The sequence below is a fragment of the Parasteatoda tepidariorum genome, chromosome 5 (genome assembly GCF_982258835.1).
Source record: "Parasteatoda tepidariorum strain Cologne lab strain chromosome 5, Ptep-v5.0, whole genome shotgun sequence".
In the NCBI taxonomy this organism is placed as follows: Eukaryota; Metazoa; Arthropoda; class Arachnida; order Araneae; family Theridiidae; genus Parasteatoda; species Parasteatoda tepidariorum.
In genome coordinates this window covers 117,297,817-117,322,023 of record NC_141759.1, presented here as the reverse complement: position 1 = coordinate 117,322,023, position 24,207 = coordinate 117,297,817, and the positions used below count along the sequence as shown (strand labels likewise).

The 24,207-nt window shown below is 27.1% G+C and overlaps 1 protein-coding gene across 1 annotated transcript; it reads left to right on the top strand.

Moving 5' to 3' along the window:
- The first annotated feature begins 459 nt into the window (after positions 1–459).
- Positions 460–24,207, top strand: LOC122271847 (WD repeat domain-containing protein 83). Its single transcript, XM_087164945.1, is given in 7 exon segments — positions 460–1,150; positions 1,223–1,447; positions 4,793–4,905; positions 8,401–8,533; positions 12,656–12,764; positions 16,151–16,265; positions 23,959–24,207. Coding segments are annotated over 7 exon segments (924 nt in total). The 5' UTR covers positions 460–1,077; the 3' UTR covers positions 24,115–24,207.

Here is a 24,207-nt window from a genome sequence, read left to right as displayed (position 1 = left end):
CCAAAATAAGTTTTGTTGACTAACTGGGAACACCGGGTTGGAAACACCTATGTAGAAGGGAATGATTGATGTTATTTAGTACAAGACTCTTACCTCTCTTGACAGTGTGGGCAACTAATGCTTATTTCTAAAATGATGGTAAAGTAAACTCCTTTTAAAAAAGACAGAAAAATCTTATGAGGAAAAAGAAATTTTTTAAATAGTGGGGGAAATTTATCAAATTTCGTTCCGATTTCTTGGTTTTCTGATTTCCGGATAAGAGTTTCTGTATTGTACTTAGAAAAATAACTAATCGAACAAAGGATTGGTAAAAGTCAATCCGTAAGAAACAAACAAATAGATCAACCCTCAAATATAGTCTACCCATTCCTGAGAAAAGGGAACAGATGAGTTGTACAATATTTAGTCTTCCAACATAAGTCGGTGAAAATTCCTCGACCCATGTAATGTTCAGAATTATCATTCCCGCCCTGAAACAAATCTTTGTGTTTGCTGCGCTTTAGTGAAGTCCCTTTAGAGACCATAATTTGATTTTGATTTACTGAAATTACATACATTTGCTGACTTGTGTGCTCAATATAGGCTTATAAGTCATTGTCAAGTAGAAAATACAGATAGAACAATTCAGAGAAAGACATCACAAAGAATACATCCAGGGTAACGGCGGGATTCGAACCCGCTACCTCCACGCTTAACAGAGCGTTTGGACCGGCGATACCGCTCGGCCAGGGAGGCTCCGAGACCATAATAAAGTGGAGTCTTAGAATCACAATGAAAGAAGTTTTAAAATATCGCTTTTCCTCTATGGTCAAGCATAATGACTTTGTTTTGGTGGAATTCAAAACTTCACTTTACCGTGCCCCGAACCGATTTTGGAATGAAAATATGTTGCAAAATTATGAGCTTGTGGCTTTATTATACTTCATAGAGATTTTTGCGATAGTACTATGTAAGCTATAAGTTGATCCTCTGAGACTCCATCAAGTCATCATATAATTGCGATCAATCCACTGCAGAAAGTTTGAAAGTTGGGTAGAGCAAAAAAAACTATTTTTTAATTTGTATATTTCTTTAGCTATGGGTTATCCTAATATTTTAAAAAATCAATTAACTTGTAAACAAGGCGCTGTTCGCACAATCCGCTTTAATTGTATGTTTTGTTAACCATTTAAAATACAATGCTCTTTGTTTTTCTTGCTGAACCCTTTTATTCTATTTTTAGTTGATGGAAACTATTGCATGACTGGTGGATCTGATAAATCAATAAAACTATGGAATCCTTTTAAATCATCGCTCTTGAAGACTTATATGGGACACGGATATGAAGTGTTAGACGTTCAGTCTTCAGCTGATTGTTCACATATAGCATCTGGTGGAATGGACAAAAGCATTTTTTATTGGGACGTTAGTACCGCCCAAATAGTGAGAAAGTTTCGAGGTCATGCTGGTATGTTCTTTTATTAGAGAGTTGGGCAATTTTCTCAATGTTGATTTCATATGTAATTATTGGAGATCTTAATTGTTTTAATATATAGCATTTTTTTCCGCAATACAATAGTGAATCTGTTCAAGCCATCTACTGCTAAGCTAAAAAATATTGAACTTCAAAATTTTAAAAAAAGTAAATAAAAATATGTAGAAGTTCGTCTGAGGTGGTTTAGGGTTATACCCATTAAGTTGGTCCTCTTTTGTGCATTTTTTTTTTCTTTTTATAGTTTCCCACTTTTCACTGCCTGAAAATCTCAAAGGCTTAGCAATTACTTTAGGAAAGTACTAATACAAAGGTCTTTTTTAAATCTACACTCAGTTTTGTGAAACAAGAGTATTTCCAAATTTCTCAAACCAAAACTTTAATCATTAAAAAATAAAGTATATTTAAATAATTAATTCCTGCAAAACTGGTTTTGAAACCATTGTGGGATTAAATTTGCCTAAAAATGTCTTCTATCTCAAATAAAATTCTAAGAGAAGTTTTAAACATTTTGTTTTTATTATTTAGATGAAAAAAACTCCAGGGGCCTAGCTACTAGGATGTTGTAAGGGTCGTCTTGTCCTGTTAGTGTTGCATATTACAATCTTAATTGGCAGTTTCTAAATTGTCAGTATCAATAGATACACATTTCAAACAATAGGCTTTCCTTTTTTAATTTTCAACATTTTTATAATGTTTTAATTTTCTAACGTTCTTCACTTATTAAACTGGTGTTAACACTAAAAGCTATTTCAAATCACTTTAACAATGTTCTAATTTTTTTTTTGAAAATCCGAAGCTAAGCTATAAATTAAGCTTGTAAAAATAAATTAATCTTAGTTATTTTTTAAACATTTAAAAAATATTATCTATGTTTCTATTTAAAGAAATGCAGATTCCCATTAAGTGTAAAATTTTACACTTTTAAGTGTACAATTTTTATGAGAAAATTTATTATTTTTTCCACATTTTCTATTCAAACTACAACTATTAATATAACTTATAAAAAATAAATTTTAAAAAGAATTACTTAAAAAAACAAAAATATTTGGTTTAAACCAGCCAACCCTAGTACAAACAATGTCAGTTTTTGGTTTGTGAAGCTCATTGCCCAACAACCACATGCATAGGTGTTGAAAATAAGAAATATGTTTATTAATGATAATAATACTTATAGGATACGATAATATCACAATCATTATTATTGACTATAATTATCAAATAGAGACCAAATTTACCTGATAGGCAGCAGCTTGAAGCTCAAATAACTGAAGGGGCTCCCGTAACTAAAACACTATGTCTTTTAACTAAAATATTTGTTTTTTGGTTTTGTGAAATGAATGAGCTTAAAATGCAAACAAAATTGCTATTAATTTAATGTTTAATAATCAATAATAAATAAAATAATTTTTAAGAAAAAAAACTTTTCTTTGGTTTTGAAGGAAAACTTACAAAATAAATTTTGAGTTTAACTTATAAGAATCCAGTTAATGTAGTCTAAATTAATGTCCCAGATATTATTTTCACTTTATATAAATTTTGTCTTAAAATGTTTAACAATGTTTTCTTTTGAAAATTACGGAAACTGTAATACTTTGGTTGAAAAAGTAACGCAATTCTAAGTTTTCAATTTGAAGGTTCTAATTTGAATTTTGTACAAGGGAACTATTTTTTTAAGTTTCTGTAGCAAATATTTTTTTCCTTACCTCACTTTGCAATGTACTGTTTTCTAATTTGTACATTAGAAAAATATAAAATAATTGATTAAAAATATAAAAATGTGAAGCTTACAAGTTACAAGTAGTATGACATGATATTATTTTAAAGCAAAAGTGCATTTATTTATTTCAAATTCCACATTTTTTATCACATGCAATATTTATTTTGAAACTTATATATTTGATATTAGGAGTTTAAAGAGATATTTTTATGAAAGATGCTCCAAGACTAGGCAAACAATAGTGTGCACAGCAGTTGGTACTTTGTTAAAATAAAAATATTTTAAAAATAAATAAGTCAATAAATTAAAATGAATAATATAATAGCTAATTAAATCATCAAAACTAAAATATCGCTTCAAATGATGTGTAAAGGAATTAACATACATGAACAAAAAAAATTTATATATGTATATATTGCATATTTTCTTTATCTATTTTAACAGTTTTATTAACTTTTCATTTCTGTCTAGTTTATAGTTTAAGTTGTTTCATTTATACATGGCACTTGTTTGTTGCTAATACAAGAAAAGAAAGTTCAGTGGTCTTATGACCATGTCTAAAAAAAATTTTGGTGATTGGATAGGTATCGGAATAAAGAGAAATTTAATCATCGGTTGTGTGTTTCGCGTTCTATCCTATATGAAGGATAACTTGAGATAAAAGAATTTTAAAATGTTTAAAAGCAAAAAAGAACAACTTTTTTTTCTGGTTTTTTGCAAAAAAAGTAGAAAATAAATATTTTGTGCAACATATAAGAATCAAGTTGATGTAGTCTCACTAAATTTTCAGAATATTATGTTCATTTTGTACAAAGTTTATCCTGAAATACGTGTAAGAATTTCTTATAAAATTGTTTAAGGGAAGCAGATGAAAAGTTAGTGCTTTCAAATAACAAGAATAATATGAAATAAACCACCATTTTTTCATCTGCTAATTGAAAATATCTAATGATTTTTAAAATTGGGGCAAAAATTGTTCCTTGCTGCCCCTGTTCGAACTTCAGGATGCTTGTACATATGATTCTGGAGTTATATGTTCACACACAAACTCTTCCTTTTATTATTATTCATAAATGTCTTTTTGTTTGTTAAAAAGATAAAAAAATATGGATGTCATGTTTACTGTCTGAGTTCTACTTACAATTTTAAATTATTTTATTACATCGAACACAAATATGTGATTTTTCCACCATTTTTATAAATTAATTAAGTACAATTAAATAGCATTTGTCTTTGATAAATTTTTAGCAAGATGTGTTTCTTAAATTATCATAAATGTAATAATGTGGTTTATTTTAAATTATTAAAGTTAATTAAATCCTTAGAGAAAAACTTCAAACAAAGTATATTTTCAACTAGTCATTTTTAAGATAAAAATGTTAGGCAGAAAAGCACCATTAGAATTCGTAATTTTAGAAAACAATTCTTTAAAAGAGAGAGAGAGAAAGAAAGATTATAATGCCTGGAAAAATAAACTGTACTGTTTATTAGTTAGGCTAATGTTAGCATTTTGAAAGTTCTCTTCGTATGCATGTGAATTTGATCTAAATGTTGACAGACATTTATACTTTTCATAAACTTACTATTATTCATCAGTTTAGGTTATGTCAATGCTATTAAGTTCAATGAAGAATCTACAGTTATACTATCTGCTTCAGTTGATAATACTGTTTGTGGTTGGGATTGCCGTAGCAAGTCTCGCGAGTCTATTCAGGTGATTTATCTTATTTTTATTGTTGATCTTTAAATGAGCAAATTGATAAGATAATGAATTTAAATGCTATTTATCTTGCTTTCAGTTTCCTTTTCTTTATTATTTTTATTACATTTTCTTAAATCCATTAAATTAATTTTTAAAAAAACAAAGAATTGAAAACAATGTGATACTTTGTAACCTTTTAAACTTGGCTTCAAAGGAAATACTTTCTATATTTAATTATGTGAATGTTTATATGGAGTATCTGATAATGATCACTGTCATGCCTCCATTTTGTGATGGCACAATGATCAAGTGTGGATGTAGTGAATAAAGATATGTAAAAGTTAGCACGAAGTGGCTGTAAAGTAAAGACGTTATTTTGCAGGAGTCTGGGGCTCTGAGAAATTATTGTTTGGACAGTGCAATATTACAATCGCCTTTAGTATGTATTTTTTTAACCTTTTTCAAAAAGGTATAAACATTAGTGGTTAAAAATTAAAATTTAAATGAGAATAAAACAAATGTGATATCTAAATGTAATGAATCTCTAATGAGGAAGGTAGGACTTGAAAGACCAAAATTTATGTGAAACCACCACTAGGGAAGTACTTTGAAATTTAAAGTTAAGAGTTTTAGACAGAAATTTTATTTTTAAGCATATTTTCTTTGTATGCTAATTCAAATAAATTATTTGGGAATGACTAACGCGAAAATACAATGTGAATAAATAAAGCGCAAACGAAAATACATTGTGCTTGATTAACGTTTCTTGCTTTAGTTTTATATTGCACAAAGTATTACCCTTTTCTTTGTTGGATATTTGTGTATGGTTTTACTCATAAGGAATTATTTCAAAATATGACTCAAGGTTATTTTAATTTCTTTTGATTTATTCCTAATAAAAAACTTTTTATTAAAAAGCAGTTGGTGGCCATATTTTGAATACTAGGTATTCACCAAGCCTAACTAAAATCATACCTGCCAAGTCTCCTACTTTTTAACAAAGACTCCTGTATTTTATGATTATCTCCTGTTTACCTGTATATTCTTAAATTTCTTTGTTTTTGTTGAAGAAAAATTTTTTTTTAAAAAAATTAATGAAAATGGTGAAAATACTTCTCTTATTCCTCAGCAGATGGTGCTATTGCCAGAACTGCAGTATGTTGAGTGTTATCAGAATTGTTTTAGGTTGAGCCATGAAGGCTCAGGGGATGGCGTGTTCGCCCTCCAATGAGCTGAACCCAGCTTCGAATCCCAGCAATGACTGGTCGTAACGAACCACATTGCTGGCATGAAATATCCTCTGTGGCAGACGAATAACGGGTTAGAGTCCCCTCGTCGTCAGGCTAACCGTGTGAGGTTTTCATGTTTTTCCTCTCCTTGTAACTCAAATGCGGGTTAGTCCTCCATGAAGGCATATTTCTCACAATACTTGATGCATGGGGTACCCTTGTTTTCTGGATTGGGGTCAAAATTGCAAGGCTGGATTGGGGTCAAAATTGCAAGGAAGTTGAATATCAGTTGTCGTAAACCCAAAATTGGGTCGGTTAGTAAAATCTCCGTTATTTTATTTCGCCAATGTTAGCAGGTATGTAAAATATATTTTATATAATCAATATGAAATGAATTGTAAAAGATTAATTGATATGTATAGCTGTATTTGACCTAGGAATGAAAATAAAGTTTTAAATGTTTCTTTTGAAACACATTAAAATGAAATGAGTTAGACTTTTTTTGTTTTTAATATGAAATTTCTGTTCGAATGTCATATTTAAGTTTGTGTGACCAGGGGTCTGTCCAGTGCAGATTTACTACCGCTTAGTGGTACCTTCACAAATTCAACTTTAGAAAAAACGGTAGTTTCACAAGCTGCTTTTAAAAAAGCAAGCCTCTGTAAACTTTACAGGAAGTCAAAATTCGAACATATTGACAATGATTTTCATGGATTTTTCAATTTGGATACAATTTTAACCCCAAAAGTTTACAATAGTGAAATTATTTTTGAATATATGGGGAAAAATATATAAAAATTTAGAAGTCATAAATGATTTATATGTAGTAACAGGTTTTGAAAGTATTTTCTTACTTTACCATATTTTTGTATTGATTTTTCAATGTAATTTTTAATTTTCACAAATTATGTCTAAATTTTCACAAAATAGATACCTCTCAGAGAAATCTAGACAAACCCCTGGTGATACAAAAGATTCTGGGACATCTTTGTATTAGAGTATGAAAAGCTTTATTATCTTTACATATTTCTGTTGGTCCCGCAGTGGACTGATCGTAAACACATGGTTCCAAGTAGAACACGGAAGTCAAGCATCACTGGCTGCGGTCAGTGAACATGTGGGTGACCACTTTGATCAGCCTGCATAGAAACCAAGTGTGTGTGGTGTCTGTCTTCGTTCTACCGTAAAATGCTCATCTTTGTGCTCAGATCGCCAAGCTACCAAAGCAAAGGAGCCATCCCTTCTTCAGAGAAATGAAATTGTGATGGCGTGTCCTCGGATCATCCTCAAGGATGTTTCCCAGACCGCCAATAGCCCATTGTGCAGCTTTAGTGCGACGTAAATAAATACCTACCTACATCTTCCTGTTGTAAAAATAATTACCTATTATATTTTAATTTATCTCTCTTTGAATATTAGAAGGAAATGAGCAAAAGTTTCCCATTGTTTAAATAAATTTTATTTGATTGAGTATAATTTTAAATTTCATATGATGCAAAAGATTTTATGACATCTTTGCCAACATTACAGCAGGAATATGTAAATTTCAGTCTGTATCAGAGCATGAAATACGTTTTTTTTTTTTTTTTTTTAATTTTTGTTTTGTAAAAATAATTATTCATTACATTTGGAGATATATTTACTTTTCATGTTATAATGAAATGAGTAAAACTTTTTAAATTACTTTTTTTATGTGAATTTTGTTTAATTAAGTCTGGTTTTAAATTTTAAGTTTCATATGATACAAAGGGTTGTATGATATCTTTGTCAGTTTCAAAGCTAAAAGCACTTTAATTTACGTATTTCTTTTAGAAAGAAAAAAAAAGTTTTTATATTATAACATAGTTTTATGCACTAGATTAAAGAAGTCTAAGAGGTTTTTTAAAAAAAATTAATTTTGAAATAAGTTTTTTTAATGTTAGGTTTAAAATGATACGAAATATTCTATGATTCCTAAGTCTGTATCAGAGAGTGAAATATTACTTTTTAAAATCTTTCTTCTGTAAAACTATTTACTCTTTACATTTTAATGTATATTTACTTTTCATGGTATTGGTAAATGAGTAAAACTTTTAAATTGTTTAAATTTTTTCCTAACATTTTAAATTTAAAATTTCACATGACGGAAAGTATTTTAGGACCCCATTGTCTCTATCAAATCTTAAAAGATATTATTTTTATTGATTTTTTTTGTGCTCTTGATATTAAAATGTTATCAGTAATACTTTCAAATATCTAAAATAAAATTTTGTTTATGAGTTCTAATTTCAAATTTTAGGTCTTGCGTGATGCTAAAGATTCTGTGACATCCTTGTCTGTATCTGACTATGAAATACTCACAGGATCATTAGATTGATGTATTAGACGTTATGACATGCGGAAAGGACTATTATGTCAAGATAATTTGAGTAGTAAGTTTTTAATTAAACTTTATGGCATTTAATAAGGGTAACTGTGTATTTATAAAACATTTAAATAATTAGCAAAAGAATATTTAATGATTTTTTCGGTGTAATTATTTTACCTGAAACTTTAAATATTTTATATTAAATATAGTATATATATGGCACAATAAAGACAAAAAGGATAAAGAGAAAAATGAAGAAAATTAAGGAAATAATTTTTATTATAAATAATATATAAGTTTTTTAACTTACTGCAGTACTAAAGTGCGTTTGATTTGTTAGTTACCAAGGATTGTCCAGAAAATGGATGTGCAAAATCTAACATTATTTACTTGCAGCTTGTACACCGTAAATAAAACTTAATAATTTTCTTCATTTTTCTCTTTATAATTTTTGTATTTATTTATTGTGCTATGTTTTAGTGATCATATTTATTGCAGCTTTAACGCCTAATATTATCCACTATTACTTTACTTTTGTTTTCATTTTGTTTCCTTTTTTAATTTGTTTTTCATATTTCGTGTGTTTGGGATGTTGCTCTATGAGCCTATTTTCATGGATTTAAGGACAATTTAGTGCCTGGTAAAAAATATGTTAAATATTTAAATTATTCTGTGTGGGAAACTCGATACGAAGAGCCTAATTCAGAGTTGACCTTCAGCTCAGCATCCTGCTACTCTGAAAGCAAAAGATTTTTTGTATTGCATTCAATACCTGAAATTTTTCCATCTTATCAAACGTGTGGTTGTAAACCATGTAAAACTTTCCCTATTATTTACAAAAATACATATAATTCATAATAACGATAGCTCCAAATCTGTTTGTAAAATTAAATATGCTATTTGTATATTGACCTGCTGTTTTTGTAATATGAAATATATTGAACAAACCAGTAACTCTTGTAATATTCAAAATAATCAACACTGATCAGATATAAACAGTAATAAAATTATCAATAACCTGGAATTGAATTATTTTAGAGAACATAATTTTAATAGTGCCAAAATTGTTTTAGTAATAGTAGATGATTTTGTTTAGATATAGATGATTTTGAAGACCACAAGAAGAAAATTACTACATGCTTTTCTACAAATTTTTTTTGCTGAATGAGCTAAACGATGCCTTCCAACATACTCAGATTAACTTTAATGATTCCTCAACTTACTTACTTTTTCATATTAAAGATAAGCGTACAAATCTAGGTAAACGGGGATCAGGAAGGATTAAAAACTCTTTTAATAGTGAGAAATTAAATGTAAATTTTATTTCTAATATGGAAAAGATTTTAATAAACATTATAATATTAACCCTATGAAAGATTTTATTTTCTCCCTTAAGATTTATTATGTATATAAGCTTCAAGATCTTTATATTAACTTTTCTTTTATTAATTTACACTTCAAAATTCTTTGGTTTGATCTTGTTAAAATCTTTCAATCTTGTTGTAAAAAATTTTAAATAAAAAGAAAAATTTAAATAATTTATATTTCGTTATTAACTTTAAAAACCCTATTTTTGATAAGATCAAATTTCATAATAGTTTTTAAAAAAAATTTCTGTTAAAAGATTTTAATATAATTAAAAACTTTGAATATAATAAATCTCTTGTTAGAACTATATTAAATTATAATGATATTAGCAAAAATTTTGGAAAAATTAATACATCCGATAATGAATGTCACTGTAAAGAAGAGAAATATTTTGATTATTGATAAACATCATAAACATATTATTAATGGTAATTTAAATATTATTGAAAACGTAGAAATTTAATGATAAAAGTCACAAAATTTAGACCCATTTACAATGTAATTACGATATGATTATAATACAATTAATTTACGATATGGTTACATTTACGATATGATTATAAGACAATTAATAAAATTCTAAAATACTTTCTTAATGATCTCAATAGTTTTTGTTTAAAGATGTCAAATAGATTCTCTTTACCTTTAGGTGTGTTAACAGATTGGAAATCGGTTATTTATTATTACTTTAAAAGCTTTTTTTTCAATAATAATGAAAATTTAGATAACAGTAACAATTCAACAAATTTTTCTAAAATTGTTCAATCAATTAAGCATCTACAAAAAAGTTTTGTATAAAACTACAACAAAAAAAAAATGCAGACAAAGCTAACAATAATTATGCAATCTTCTGTAAAAAATTCTATGTTGAACTTTTAAATAAAGAGTTAAAAAAAAATAGTGAAAATTTTAAACTTAGTAATTTAAATAATAATATTATGATTAAAAAAAATTTAGCTTTATATTAAAGGTCAAAAATTAAGATTAGCAATATAGTTTCCTTACTTAATTATCTGTTCTTAATTTCATAAAATTCCTATAAAATTTAGAACAATCACATCTGGGTCTAATACTTTCCTAATTAAACCTTGCACCATTTTCTCTTACTATTTAAATAAAATTATTAACAATATTTTTAAAGAAGGTTTTTCTTGAATTATCACTAATAATCAATCAATTTTAAAATTTATTAAACACAATAAAATTAATTCTATTGCAACTTTTGATTTCCATGATCTTTTCAATGGCAGTCCCCTTTCTAAACTGAAAGATGTCCTTTTGAATTATTTCTATGATTTTAAAAATTTCCTTAATTGGGATTTTGATTATTGGGAAATTCTAATTAATTTTTGTCTTTTTTAAGAATTATCTTTACAATGGAAAAAATATTTTTATCCAAATTGATGGAATAAAACAAGGATCTAATTTTTCATCTCTCTTAGCTAACTTATTTTTGCTCTATTATGAAAAAAATTATACTCTTAATATTAGATTTGTTTATGACTTAATTATCGTTAATTTTTAAGATTATGCTATTTTATTAAATAATATTTACCTCTAGGAATTAGTCTTGCTTTGTAATCATGATGATAATAATAATTTTAATTTTTTGGATTTCAGTATTATAAAGGAAGAAGATATCTGCTTTATTGATTTATACGATAAAAGAAATTATTTTAATTTTAATATAAATAAACTAATTACTTGAAATTCTAATGGTTCTAAAAGCATCTATTTAAATACCATTTTTAATCAAACGAATAGAATTAAAGGAATATGTAGTAATTTTTATTTATCCAAAAAACTAATAGAAAAACTCTTTCAAAATTTGGTAAAAAAAGCAATGGATACCCGACTAAAGTAATTAAATTCTATATAAAATAATTGAGTTAATTCTATGTTAATATAAATAAATTTACTAGAAACTTCTTTGTTAATTTATATATTTTTGCCATGTGCAGATCCATTTCCCATAAATAAATGTTAATTTTCTAAAATCATTAAAATTGTTTTATTAAATATTAACCTTATTAATTATAAACTTCTTTAAATTATCCAGTATAATATTAACTTGTGCTCATCAATTTTCAGGCCTATCCTTGGTAATAAATAAATCAAAAGCGCTTCAGTACTGCAGTAAGAACATTCTATAAAATGAAAACCCTGTATTTACGCTTTTACCTCAATTTGCACTTCCGTTTTCAGATTTTGTAATTTGGCAATCTTATTACAAAAATATTTTAAATCATTCTTGAAAATATTCCCTTACTTGTAAATTCATTTGAATTCGCTACTCGCTTTATAGATTTCCTTTTGTGCTGTCTTTTCTTTACATTAAATTTTCTGTTTTTTACTTGAAATTTATTACTTAATGTGTTTTATTTTGTTTCAAAAAAATTTTTTTTGAGTGCTCCTCACACTATTGTATTGATATATTTTGCTTTGGCTATATTGATACAATATTGGAAAGCACTCCTTTTTGCGGATATAATCGTGTGAGCTGATGAAGAGATTGTATCTTTGTTTTTCCCAGGATTTTTATTAATAAAAATTTTTAATTTCATTTTATTTAAATAATTTTCTTCTTCTCTTTTCACCATTCTGTAATTTTTTCCATGTTTCCATTCATTCCATAATGTTTACTCTATATTTTGAACTTTTATATATTTATATATATTTGTGTGTATGTATGTAAAAAGAAATTTTAATAATTGTGGATATCTTTTACACAGACCATTAAATATTATGATCTTTAAAGGTGTATATTTCCATTAAATAATTTTTACCTGATTTGAAATTGTGTTATCATATTTTTTAGGTTCAGTCAACTGTGTTAACTTCACGAAAGATGGCCAGTGTGTTCTTGCTAGCTGTTTAGACAATACTTTGCGACTTACAGATAAAGAAGGGGGTGAAGTGCTTTCTGAGTAATTATCATCATTTATTTTAACTTTGTTAACATTTGATTTGAAAACTACTTTAGATATTGAGTAAGTTTACTTATATTTCACTTCTTGACAAGTTTTTGTAGATTTTACCATTTAATCCTCACATCAAAATACTATCTTAAATTTAATAAACGGCATATCTTTATTAGTATAAAGTTTGTTGTTTTCACTTAAAATTACCACATTGACAGTAATTTTAAGTATTTAAATATTCATTTGCGACTTTTCTTTTCTCAGAAAAAGAATATCCTTTTGATTTATAAATATACTTTATATGTTACTATATGCTTAAATGTACTTGACATGCTAACAAAAGATTTGCTTGCTGGAAACTCTATAGTTGTCAAGTTACTTTTAAAAATACATTTTAATGATTCTAAAGTACTTTAAACATCCAAACAATTATATATGCCATTATTTCTTTACATAGAATAAAATAGGGTGATTTGAAACTTTTAAGTTTAAAAGTTAAATTACTGATTACAAAATATAAAAAATTTATACTTTTATTAACTTTTTTTTTCTGATTTTGTCAATTCTGTTGAGATCCATTGTTATAATTTGGATTTAATCCACTTTTATTATTATTGTACAATTTATTTTGATTTCAATAGTATGAACACTAAAATAATAATAACTCAACGTAAAGATTTAAATTCTTTAGGAAGAGAAGAATTTTCTTATAAGATATTCAAGAGAAAATGAAGATAAGATTAAATTTTGTTTGTGCTCAAAACTACAATTTCTCTATTGACATAATTATTCATAATATGCTTGTATTTAGTTGTATATTAATATTTATATATTAGCATATGTTTCTATATTAGTGTGTACCTGTATTTTAATAAATATTTTGAATACATTATTAAAACTTGCATAGTAACTCTCATCATTAGTGTTTGAGAATTTTAAGCAGATTTTGGCAGTTAAAATATGTTTATGATACTTGACATGTCAAAGACCAAACCCTCCTTAAGTAAAAAATCAAATCTGTTTTTATCCATCATTTTAACCTTTATTAACTTATAGTAAATAAAAGGATTGTATTTGTTATTTGGTTTTAATGCATCCAAAAAGAGAAATGAAAACTATACTAGCAAAACAAATTAAATATGGTTGGAATAGACGGCTTTTAAAATAGCTATTTTAAAAAATAAAAACAAAGTGATTACATTAATATAATTTTACTATTATTAAACCTTAACTTGCATGACTTCTTGGCCAATTTACTGGCTTTAGCAGAAGTGTTTTTACCTTAACAAAAATGCGTTACTGAAGGGAAAATAACAATTATGGTAGCGGAATTTTTAGCATAAATACAAACAAGTAAATTTGCAGTAAAGAATCAGCAAGAATTTATATATTTTGTAGGCTGTATACATCTTCTAATTTTTTCTTTCTGTTTATTTTTGAACTTAGCAAAAGTTTTCAATTAATCTGATTAATTGTCACCTTATATTTCTGTAAAAATAAAAAAACAGAATTAGATATAGTGTATTTTTTTTTTCTTTTCAGAACTAACTCTATAGTAAAGCCCGTCCGTACATTAATTTTCAGCTTATATTTTTGTAAGAATTGAGAAACTGTGTTTTGTTTTCTCCCTTCCACATTTAAATTGATTTCTGACACAATAGTAAAACACTTGAGTGCACTAATTGTCAGCTTATATTTCTGTAAAAAGTTTTTAAAAAAAATCAATATCTTCTAATTATTGCTTTAAAAGACATCCTCTCGAAAGGGATGACTTGTTATAAACAATTGTCACTTAATGCGCTGTTATTCAAAGTTCTTCATTTTAAATGCAAATTCACAATTAAAGTTTCAAACTCAACTTAAGCAAAATTAAAATTATTTTATCCTAAATCCATTTATTTAGCAGACTTGAGCTATAGTAACATTAATAGACAGTTACAACACATGAATAACATTCTCTGTGCCTGATTGATTGAGAGCTAAAGTTTACTAAAAAGAAACTAAACTAATATTTACCTCATAGACTTAACGCAAACTCATCAACAAGATTACTTCATCTAGTGGAATCTCAAAAAAGTATGATAACTATACTTGGCATTTCATTTGAAAGATCTAAGCTAGCTGATAAATAATTTGTGCAACTTTGGCGTGGTTGTGTCTCTTGGGTTAAATGTATTAAATAATCTATTAAATTTAAGCCATAATGCTGCCATTTCAACAATGAAACTCCTTCAACAGATAATGTTTATAAACTTTCGATTCTTAATTAAATGGGCCAATTTGTAATCATGTATATAAAAATAAAATTAAATGTCACACATCCCTAATAAAATTAAAATAACAATGCAAAGTTAGACTGCAACTGAAAATCTTCCATCACTTAGGAGAAAAGCAAGATCTGGGGGGGGGGGACTTTTTTAAGTATTGTTTCTGTCATTGTTATCATTCTCAATTTTGCCTAATTTTAAAGCTGCTTATTGTAACTAACCCCCTTGGCAGAATCGTGGCGACATTATTGCAGAATGTTACTAAGTTCTTGCAGAAAGATTTCTCATTTGGGAAGTGAGAAATTCTTTTCTCTGCAGAAATTTTTGGGAAGATTTTATCTTTCCTTTTCCTAATTATATTCAAAGGATGTCTTTCTCGTGCATTGAAGAGGGGGAAAAAATGCTTGTTATTTTTCTATTCTCATTTGAAAACCACAAAAAAATAATAATAATAATGAAAACATGGTTTTCTTTTCTGCAGAAATTTTTGTTCTATTTTTTTTCTTTGCAGCTATTACTATTAATTTCCACTCAGTTTTTAAAATTCGAAATTTCTTATTACAGCAACTGAACTTCAAAATTGAAGCACGCATTTAGGAAACCTTTTTTGAGGTGGTCTATTTGCGTGATTTCGTCATCGATCATTTTTTTCGGTAGTTACTGCTACGGACTTCACTATTTTTAAGTTCGATTATGACTTACAAAAAAAAAATTACTATGTTTTTCCCCTACAAAATTCGAGAAAATGCTCATAATATTAGAATAAAAAAAATATTCCAAATTCAATTTAAAAAATTACATTACTATTATTTTTATTATTATTATTTATTTTTTTTGAAGTTAACACTTCTGTTACTTTAAATTAATAACAAGTATATTTGTTTTTATTAAAAGTATCTTGCAGAAAGATATATATGCTAGAGAGGGTTGTCGCACAAACCCCGAAAAAATTCTGCCGCAGGGTTACTTACGGACGATGATAGGTATAGGAACTTTTAACTTGATGACTTGAACAACTGTGATTAATAATAGTACAAATTATTGTTTTTTCAACAATTGCTTTTTTACTTAGGTTTTAATTAAAGTTCTTTTCCATTATTATAAATGAACATGATTTTTAATTAGGTACATAGGCCATAAGAATGAGAGGTATAGGATAGAAAGCTGCCTCAATGACACAGAATCCCTCGTAGTTTCTGGATCTGAAGATGGTTGTGTTTACATGTGGGACCTAATTGAAGTCAGTATTATTTTGTTTTCTTTAAAGACAACTTTTTATTAAAAAACATGACTAAAATTATATCTATCAAGAGTTCCAAAAATGACCAACAATTTGAAAAGTGAATTGAAATAATACTCATGTAGAATTGCTGCAGTCCACTTTTAAAAAAACACTGTGTTTGTTCTCAACAAATTCAAAATTAGTTTAAGTCAGAATCAGTCAAAATTAGTCAGCTGATGGTGCTGATGATTGTTAAAACTGTAATATAATGATTTCTACTACATGTCATGTCCTCAGATTGTAACTGCAAATAGGGGTTATTTGAAGAACATAGTCTTATAATTTTTCTCAATCACAATATCATTTGGAAAAAAAATCCTGTCACTTTTTGAAAAAACTGTTTTTTCATGCAAAATGTACATTTATTTCTTTTGATATTTTTTTTCTTTTGAAAACTTCACAATCTTCTTTGAGCCCCTCAGTATTAACACAGTGCATATTTGTGAGATTATACTTTAAATTTTTTTTAAATCATAAAACAGATATAATTGAAAATTATAATATTTTACTGCTGTACAAATATTTTTTAAATAGGTGGAAATCATTAATTTTTTAGTCGTCACTAATTTTTAATTTTTTTTTTTGCTACTTTAACTCTTTATTTATCTCACATGTGATTTAGCCTTTTTCAAAATTACGTCATCTCTGTTTCGTTATATCTGCCAAAAATTTTACTAGTATAATATTATACAAAGTATGTTCATACAATGTAAGTCATATCATAAACAAAAGAGCATTAAAATAGCCTTAGTGGATGGATGAGGCAGTGTTTTAACTACAGTGCGAGAATCTCGCATATTTTTTTATTTTCTTGCATTAAAAAATGATTACCGCCCAAAATTCGCGCACTCTATTAATCAATTTCAAAGTGCGCAAATCTAGTGCATTTTGGAAAAAGTTTTGTCACATACCATTTTGAATAAAATCCGTTTCACTTTTCTACTTTGATCTTTCATTATTTTCAACATTTGTTTGCTGGCAGATGTAGAGGATGGGAAAGTGTGTGCACAATGCTTCTAATTTACTTATTGATTCCGAATAGTTCCGCATCTGTTGAAGGTCTTTTGGCACCCAAAACCAAATTAAGACAAAATATCGTAACAGATTGACCAATAAGCATTTGAGCAACCTAATGAGAATAGCTGATGAAAAAGTAGATATAGGACATTTTCCATATGATGATGCAGCAAAAATATTCAATTTTTTAAAAAATAGAAGATGTTAAATATTATAATTAAAGAAATAATTTTTATCTATTTGTGTTTTTCTGTTTGTATTGTAATCTATTTGTGTTTTTTTAATTTTTAGAAATCTCACCCTGTTTTTTGAAGAAGGGTGAGAAATTCTCTCTCATTTTTTTTCTATAATGAAAACACTGGATGAGGTATGTTTCCATTCAGCAAATACGACATCATAATCACTCAGAAATCTTTTTTGATTGTATCACCTACAGAGGTCTTTTTGGGCAATTTAAATGTTTAATAATTAAATAAATACACATTTGAAGGAAAAAATCAATCAGATTTTCGGATTCAGGAAAGAATTTTCAATATGTTTTGATTGAATTTTTTTAAAAATAAGAGATGCTGTAATTGTCCATTATACCGAGAAAATTTTTTAATGATTGGGCTGCTTCCATTGAATCTAACTTATTACTTGAAATTTGTTTTTGTTTTCATAAATGTGTTACTAATACCCCTACTCTACACAAACCAGTAAGGATCAAATGCTTTTTACTGGGTATCTCTGATTCTTGAATTTAATAAGCCTTTCACATGATTTATGGTATGATTTGTAAATAATTTATTTTGAATCATCAAACTCTCTACCGTATTTATAGTTTTTGTATGCAGGATATTTGTGTAATCCTTATATTTTCATATAAATGATCTATTCATTTAGTCTTTTTGCTGTATATCAATTGTTTTTTAACGTCCAATAAGACTCCATTTTCAAAGCCTTTTAAATTTTACAAGAAATACAGTAATGCATGAAATTTCTTTAAATTTTACAGGAAATACATAAAGGATTATTTTGGAAGTGTTTTTTAGTTCATGTGATTTTTTATACTTGGCACTAAGATTTAAAGTTTACAAAGGTTTGGGAAGCCTATAAAAGTAAACAAGTATTTTTGAACACCCTATACCAGAAAATCAAGCAATAAGCTCATAACTTTTATCGATTACTTCAGTTGTTATTTTTAATAACTACATGAAGTTCCCTAAAACTAGAGTAAATTTTTATGGAAATATGGAAATTTTTATAAAAAAAAATTTGCTGTTACTTTATAAATCGTCAATGAATCGTCAATATAAATCAAAAATTTTGAAGCAATTTAAAATTAATTATAAAATTGTTGGTTTAAAATTTTAAAAGAATTCATTAAAAACTGCCATAGATCTAAGTATTTAAGGCAGTTTTATTATACTGCGCATGCACAGAAAAAATTTTAAAAAGTTTTTTCATAATTTTGTAGTAAATCTTATTTGGCAATTAATGAAAAAAGTTTGATTTGAATATCTTAAAAATTTAAAAACTAGTTTTTGTACGTTCAAAAGAAAGCCTGAAATTATCAGGGGTTTTGCACAAATTATATTTTATATCATAAGACAAATTTTAACAACAAATGATAACACCTGATAATAATCATTCGGACACGAAAATCTGATGGTATAGGGAAAGAAAATATATTCTTATGGTGGCTAATCCCCCACAATGCTAGTCTCATTTTTAATAAATCTTGTTTAATAGTGCAAAATGAAATTTGTGGAAAACCTCTTATTATTTTGAGTTTTCTTTTAAGAAGTACAGAAACTACTCAGAAATTTGCTGGAAACTTTTTGAATTTTTTCTGTACTTGTTCGGTATAAAAAACTACCTTAAATACTCTTTTTATGCCCAGTTATAACAAGTTTTTAAAAAAATTTAAATCAACAATTTTGTAATTAATTTTAAATTGCTCCAAAAATTTTATTTAATTGCTTTAAGTATTTATAGACTTATAGAAAAAAAATGAATTTCAAAAAATTAAATTTTTTATAAAAATGTCTATGCTTCTATTAATATTTACTGTAAGTTTACAAGCCCATTGCTTGATTTTCTGACATAGGATGTTCAAAAAAACTTGTTTTGTTTCGTAATTTATTGTAGATCTCCTAAACCATTGAAAACTTTAAATCTTAATGTGAAGTATGAATAATGATCATGAACTAAACACATCTAAAGTTTCAAAATAATCCTTTATATATTTCTTGAAATTTTTTTAAAAGAATGTCAAAAACTGATAGTGTCTCTTCCATTATTGATGGTCAGTGTATAATAAATTTAAAAATATATAATTTATCCTATTTAAAATATATAGTATAAGTTAAAATTTTAATTTAAACAAATTTCTCCTGTTCTAGTTCAGGATTTTCTTAACTTTCAAACATGTAAAATTTTCTGTCATGGTTGAAAAGGTAATTTAAAAACTAACACAGAAGAAGTAGGTTTATATCAATCCAAGAAAAAGAAGAAGAAAAACACCATAAATTTTAAAACTATCATTTAAACGATACATAACTGAAATATTGTACTATTAATTTCCCAAAAAAAATTTATGTTAAAAATCACTAAAATGTACATTAATGTTAAAAAACAAATTGCAATGCAAATTTGACCGGTTGAAAGAAAATCTTAAGTAATGTTTTCAAAGAAACTATTAACAAAACTTATTTCAAAAAACTTGTTAACAGATATGCTGTAAACCAAAAAAATATATATATATATATTTCTACATAGTATATCTGAATGCATTTGTATTTATTTATTTAGAAGGGAAATAACATAAATCCTTATGAAAAATAAATTATTATAATTGAAACTCTGCAGCTTTTAATTTTCTGCATAAAGATTTAAATAAATAAAAGTAGTTTAAAAAAAAGAAAAATAAATGTAATTTTTTTAAAAGAACTTCCTTTGCTTTACAAATTTATGAATTACAGTAGACATTTGATATAATGAGCCTCATGGATTGTGCCAAAAAGAATTTGATAACTAACAAAAAGATGGTGATAGCCCAACTCTTTCTTTATTATTGTTTGAAAAATCGACAGAGTGATTGATACATTTATTGTATAATGAGAGTTACATAGATTAGGAGTGGTCATAAATTACACTGTCATTCCTGCCACTTGTCATTCATTCAAAGAGGATTCAAGGAGTTTTACATTTATTATGTGTTAAAATCAAAGAAAATAATGGTTTAAATAATTTATTGATAACTTCTTCTGTTGTTGTTACTCATCCCCCTGGTGTAGGAAAGCTTACACCAGATGCTAAAGACCCCCTCGCCTGAGAGCATTGAAAATCTTACAACCAACTGCTGCCTCCAGGAAGCTCCTAAACAATACATACCTGCCAAGTCTTCTGTTTTTTAACGAAGACTCCTGTATTTTCAGACTATCTCCCGTTTACCTGTAAATTCTGAAATTTCTCCGTATTTGTTGAAGGAATTTTTGAAAAAAATATTTGGTGATAAAATATCCGCTGATAGCAAAAATACTTCTCTTATTCCTCAATAGATGGTGCTACTGCAAGTACCGCAGCATGTTGAGTGTTTATAGTTTAAGTAAAGTAATATAAATATAGTGAGTGTTATAGTAATTATAAATAATGGCTTAAGAAATCTTCTTTTGATTAAGATTTGTATACATATTTTTTACTTTGCTAAATTTAATATAGTTTTTGTTTAAGTAAGTAAATTATAAGTAAATAATATAAAGTTTATAGTCTAAGTAAATAATGCTAAGTTTATAGTTTAAGTAGTCTATTATATATAATTCTCTTACGTGGCTCCCAAATTTTGGCTGTATTTCTTTTCCGCCGGTGGCAACGTTTGCTTTGTTTTGAAAACACCAAAGCATTCTGCCTTTTAATGATGTGGTTCTGATCTAATATATATAATTCTCTTACGTGGCTCCCAAATTTTGACTGAAGTACTTTGTACAACTAAATAAGATTCTTTTCACAGCAGTTAAATATTTACTTTATTTTCTTCATTCATAGAGAAAACAGTCGGCAAAGAATATATGTTAGGTTAAAAAACATTTCGCTAAAAAAATAACGAATTCTAAAGAAATAAAAAAAAAAAACTTAAAAAATAAAAATGCTGTTGTCAGCCATAGAATTTTTTGAAAGTTAACTTAGCAACATAAATCAAAATGACATAGAATCGCAACTAGATCAAAATTATGATACCTGAGCACTTGACGTAACAAATCCTTCAATTCTAAAAGTTTCGTATCTCCAATTGCCCAAATTAACAATTGTGTTCTTAAAGAAATTCTATAAATTGCTCATTGATTAAAAATATTGTTTTAATTTTACAGTACTAACTTTACTTCTACTTTCATTATTGCTATGACCCTCATTTTACAATTTCATGCTAAATTTGAGGACTTTAAGTTGTTTTGTGGTTGAATACTGACATTTAGAAATGTGCATATAAATGTGTACAAAAAGTAATATTTAGAGGTAAGGAATTGCCTCAGAAAAATTTGAATTGTTGACATTGAACTTAACAATGGAAACAATCGTTTTTGTAAAAAATTGAATTGTATTGTTGACATCAAAACTAAAAATATTGTGTTTCAACTTAACAATACTACCTTAATTTATACTTTAGAATTGCCTCTGAGAAATTTGAATTGTTAGCAATGACTTAAACAAAAAGTTTTATTTTAACTGACAAATACTATATTATAATTTTAACTTTTTCTATGACTATACTCATTTTCTTACTCTTTTCTTTATTTTTTATACATTTTATATTTTTGTGATAAAATAAAAAACTCATAGTTGTTCTGCTTCTGAACACTGATGAAAACACAAAATGATGGGCTTCATCAACAATCAAAAATATATACATTTATTTTACAAATTTCATATTATTAAGGTGGCGCCCTTCAGAGAATTAAAAATACAAAATTATCTTCATCAAAGCCGATGCTTTACATCCGGCGTTCAGTGGCAGACTACTATTTCAAATTGTTTTGCAACACATGGCTTTAGCCCTCTGGTGGGAAAGACTTTAAAACAAAACTTGCAACAGTTACTTTTCTCAACAACTGAAATTTAGAATAGTGTGATTAAGAAAAATATGTGAACTGTTTACAAGTTCAAATTAATATTGAAATGTACAGGTTTAGAATTTTCTACGGTGAAAAGTTTTCAGAACTTCAGTATTCAAAAAAGTATATAAAAACTAGACGTTAAGAACGTATGCAATGAGCGAGCAAAGCGAGCATTGGATTGCGAAGCAATCCGAAATGAAGTGCGAAAGCAGTTCCGGGGGTTGGTGAGCGACAGCAAGCAGGGGGCGAAGCCTCCTAGTTATAAATAATGGTTTAAAAACTCTTCTTTAGATTGAGATATATAAAAATATTTTTTACTTTGCTATATGTAATTATTGTATATTATTTCCAATTTTGACTTACATAATTATGCATGATGTATCAAAACTTCACTTGCAGCCTAAAAAAATTTCACTAGTGAAATCTCCCTTATTTTATTTCTCCAATGTTGGTAGGTAAGAATTAAGAAGATTTGTCGCATAATTGAACTTTTTCTAGATCAAATGATTGAATTTTGGTCTCTATATTGGAATTATACATTTAAATGTGTACCTTCAAAGGGACTTGAAAAGGGACCTATGGAATAAGAGGCAGAACTTTAGGCATCATTCATTATAATGAGAGGCATACTGTTCAATATTAGACAACATACTAAAAAGCGTAAACTAATTGAATAGGATGTGAAGTATACTGAAAAACTTAATTTATTGAAAACTATTTAAATAAGTTCTTTGTGTTGTATGCTTGTTCTTGTAACCACTTTACTATGACCCTCCAATTGTTGATTCATTACACTCTGGTAAATTGTGAGCTATATAGATTTTTTAATCATAATTTCAAAGAATTCCAATAATTAATATTGGAATTTAACAGTTAAGTGTGTACCTTCTAAGGAACGTGAAAAGGAAATTGGATCTATGGAATAGGAGATGGAACTTTAGGCATCATTATTATAATGAGAGGTACACTATAATATGAAACATACTAAAAAGCGTATACTGTGTTTGTATAGAGTATGAAGTATACTGAAAAACATAATTTTACATAAGTTCTGTGTGTTGTATGCTTGTTCTTCTGACCACGTTAATATGATCCTCCAATTGTTGATTTATAATCCAATCTGATAGATTGTGACCTATAAAGTATTTTTTTATCATAATTTCAAATAATTCCAATAATTAATATTGGAATTTAGTGTGTACAGTTAAGTGTGTACCTACTGAGGGACATGAAAATAAAACAGTATCTATGAAATAGGAGACGAACTTTATGCATCATTTGTTATAATGAGCGGTACACTATAGTAGGGAACATACTAAAAAGCCTATACTGTATTTTTATAGGATATGAAGTATACTGAAAAACATAATTTTACTAAAACTATTTAATTAAGCTATGAAACTATATAAATATTAATAATTTTAACCCTTCAATTGTTAATTCATTACCCTCTGATAGATTGAGAAAGTATTTTTATCATAATTTCATTCTAGCAAAATCTTGTTCATTTGCATCAAATATTTATGTCATTTTTTTAGGGTTCCATTAAAGAAACTCTCAAACATGAAAGGCATAAAGTGGTTCATTCAATATCGTTTCATCCCTCAAAACCTATTATGCTGACTGCGGCTGAAGCAGATGCGTATCTTTGGATTGATTCTTCTGAAATCTCAGATGTAGGGGACGACAATTGAAGATTCACCACCAATTCTGCATTTGCTGTCATCGTCTTGTACATATCTTTGTAAATATTTTTAGTTAATTATTAAATTTAAAGTTTGTAGTTA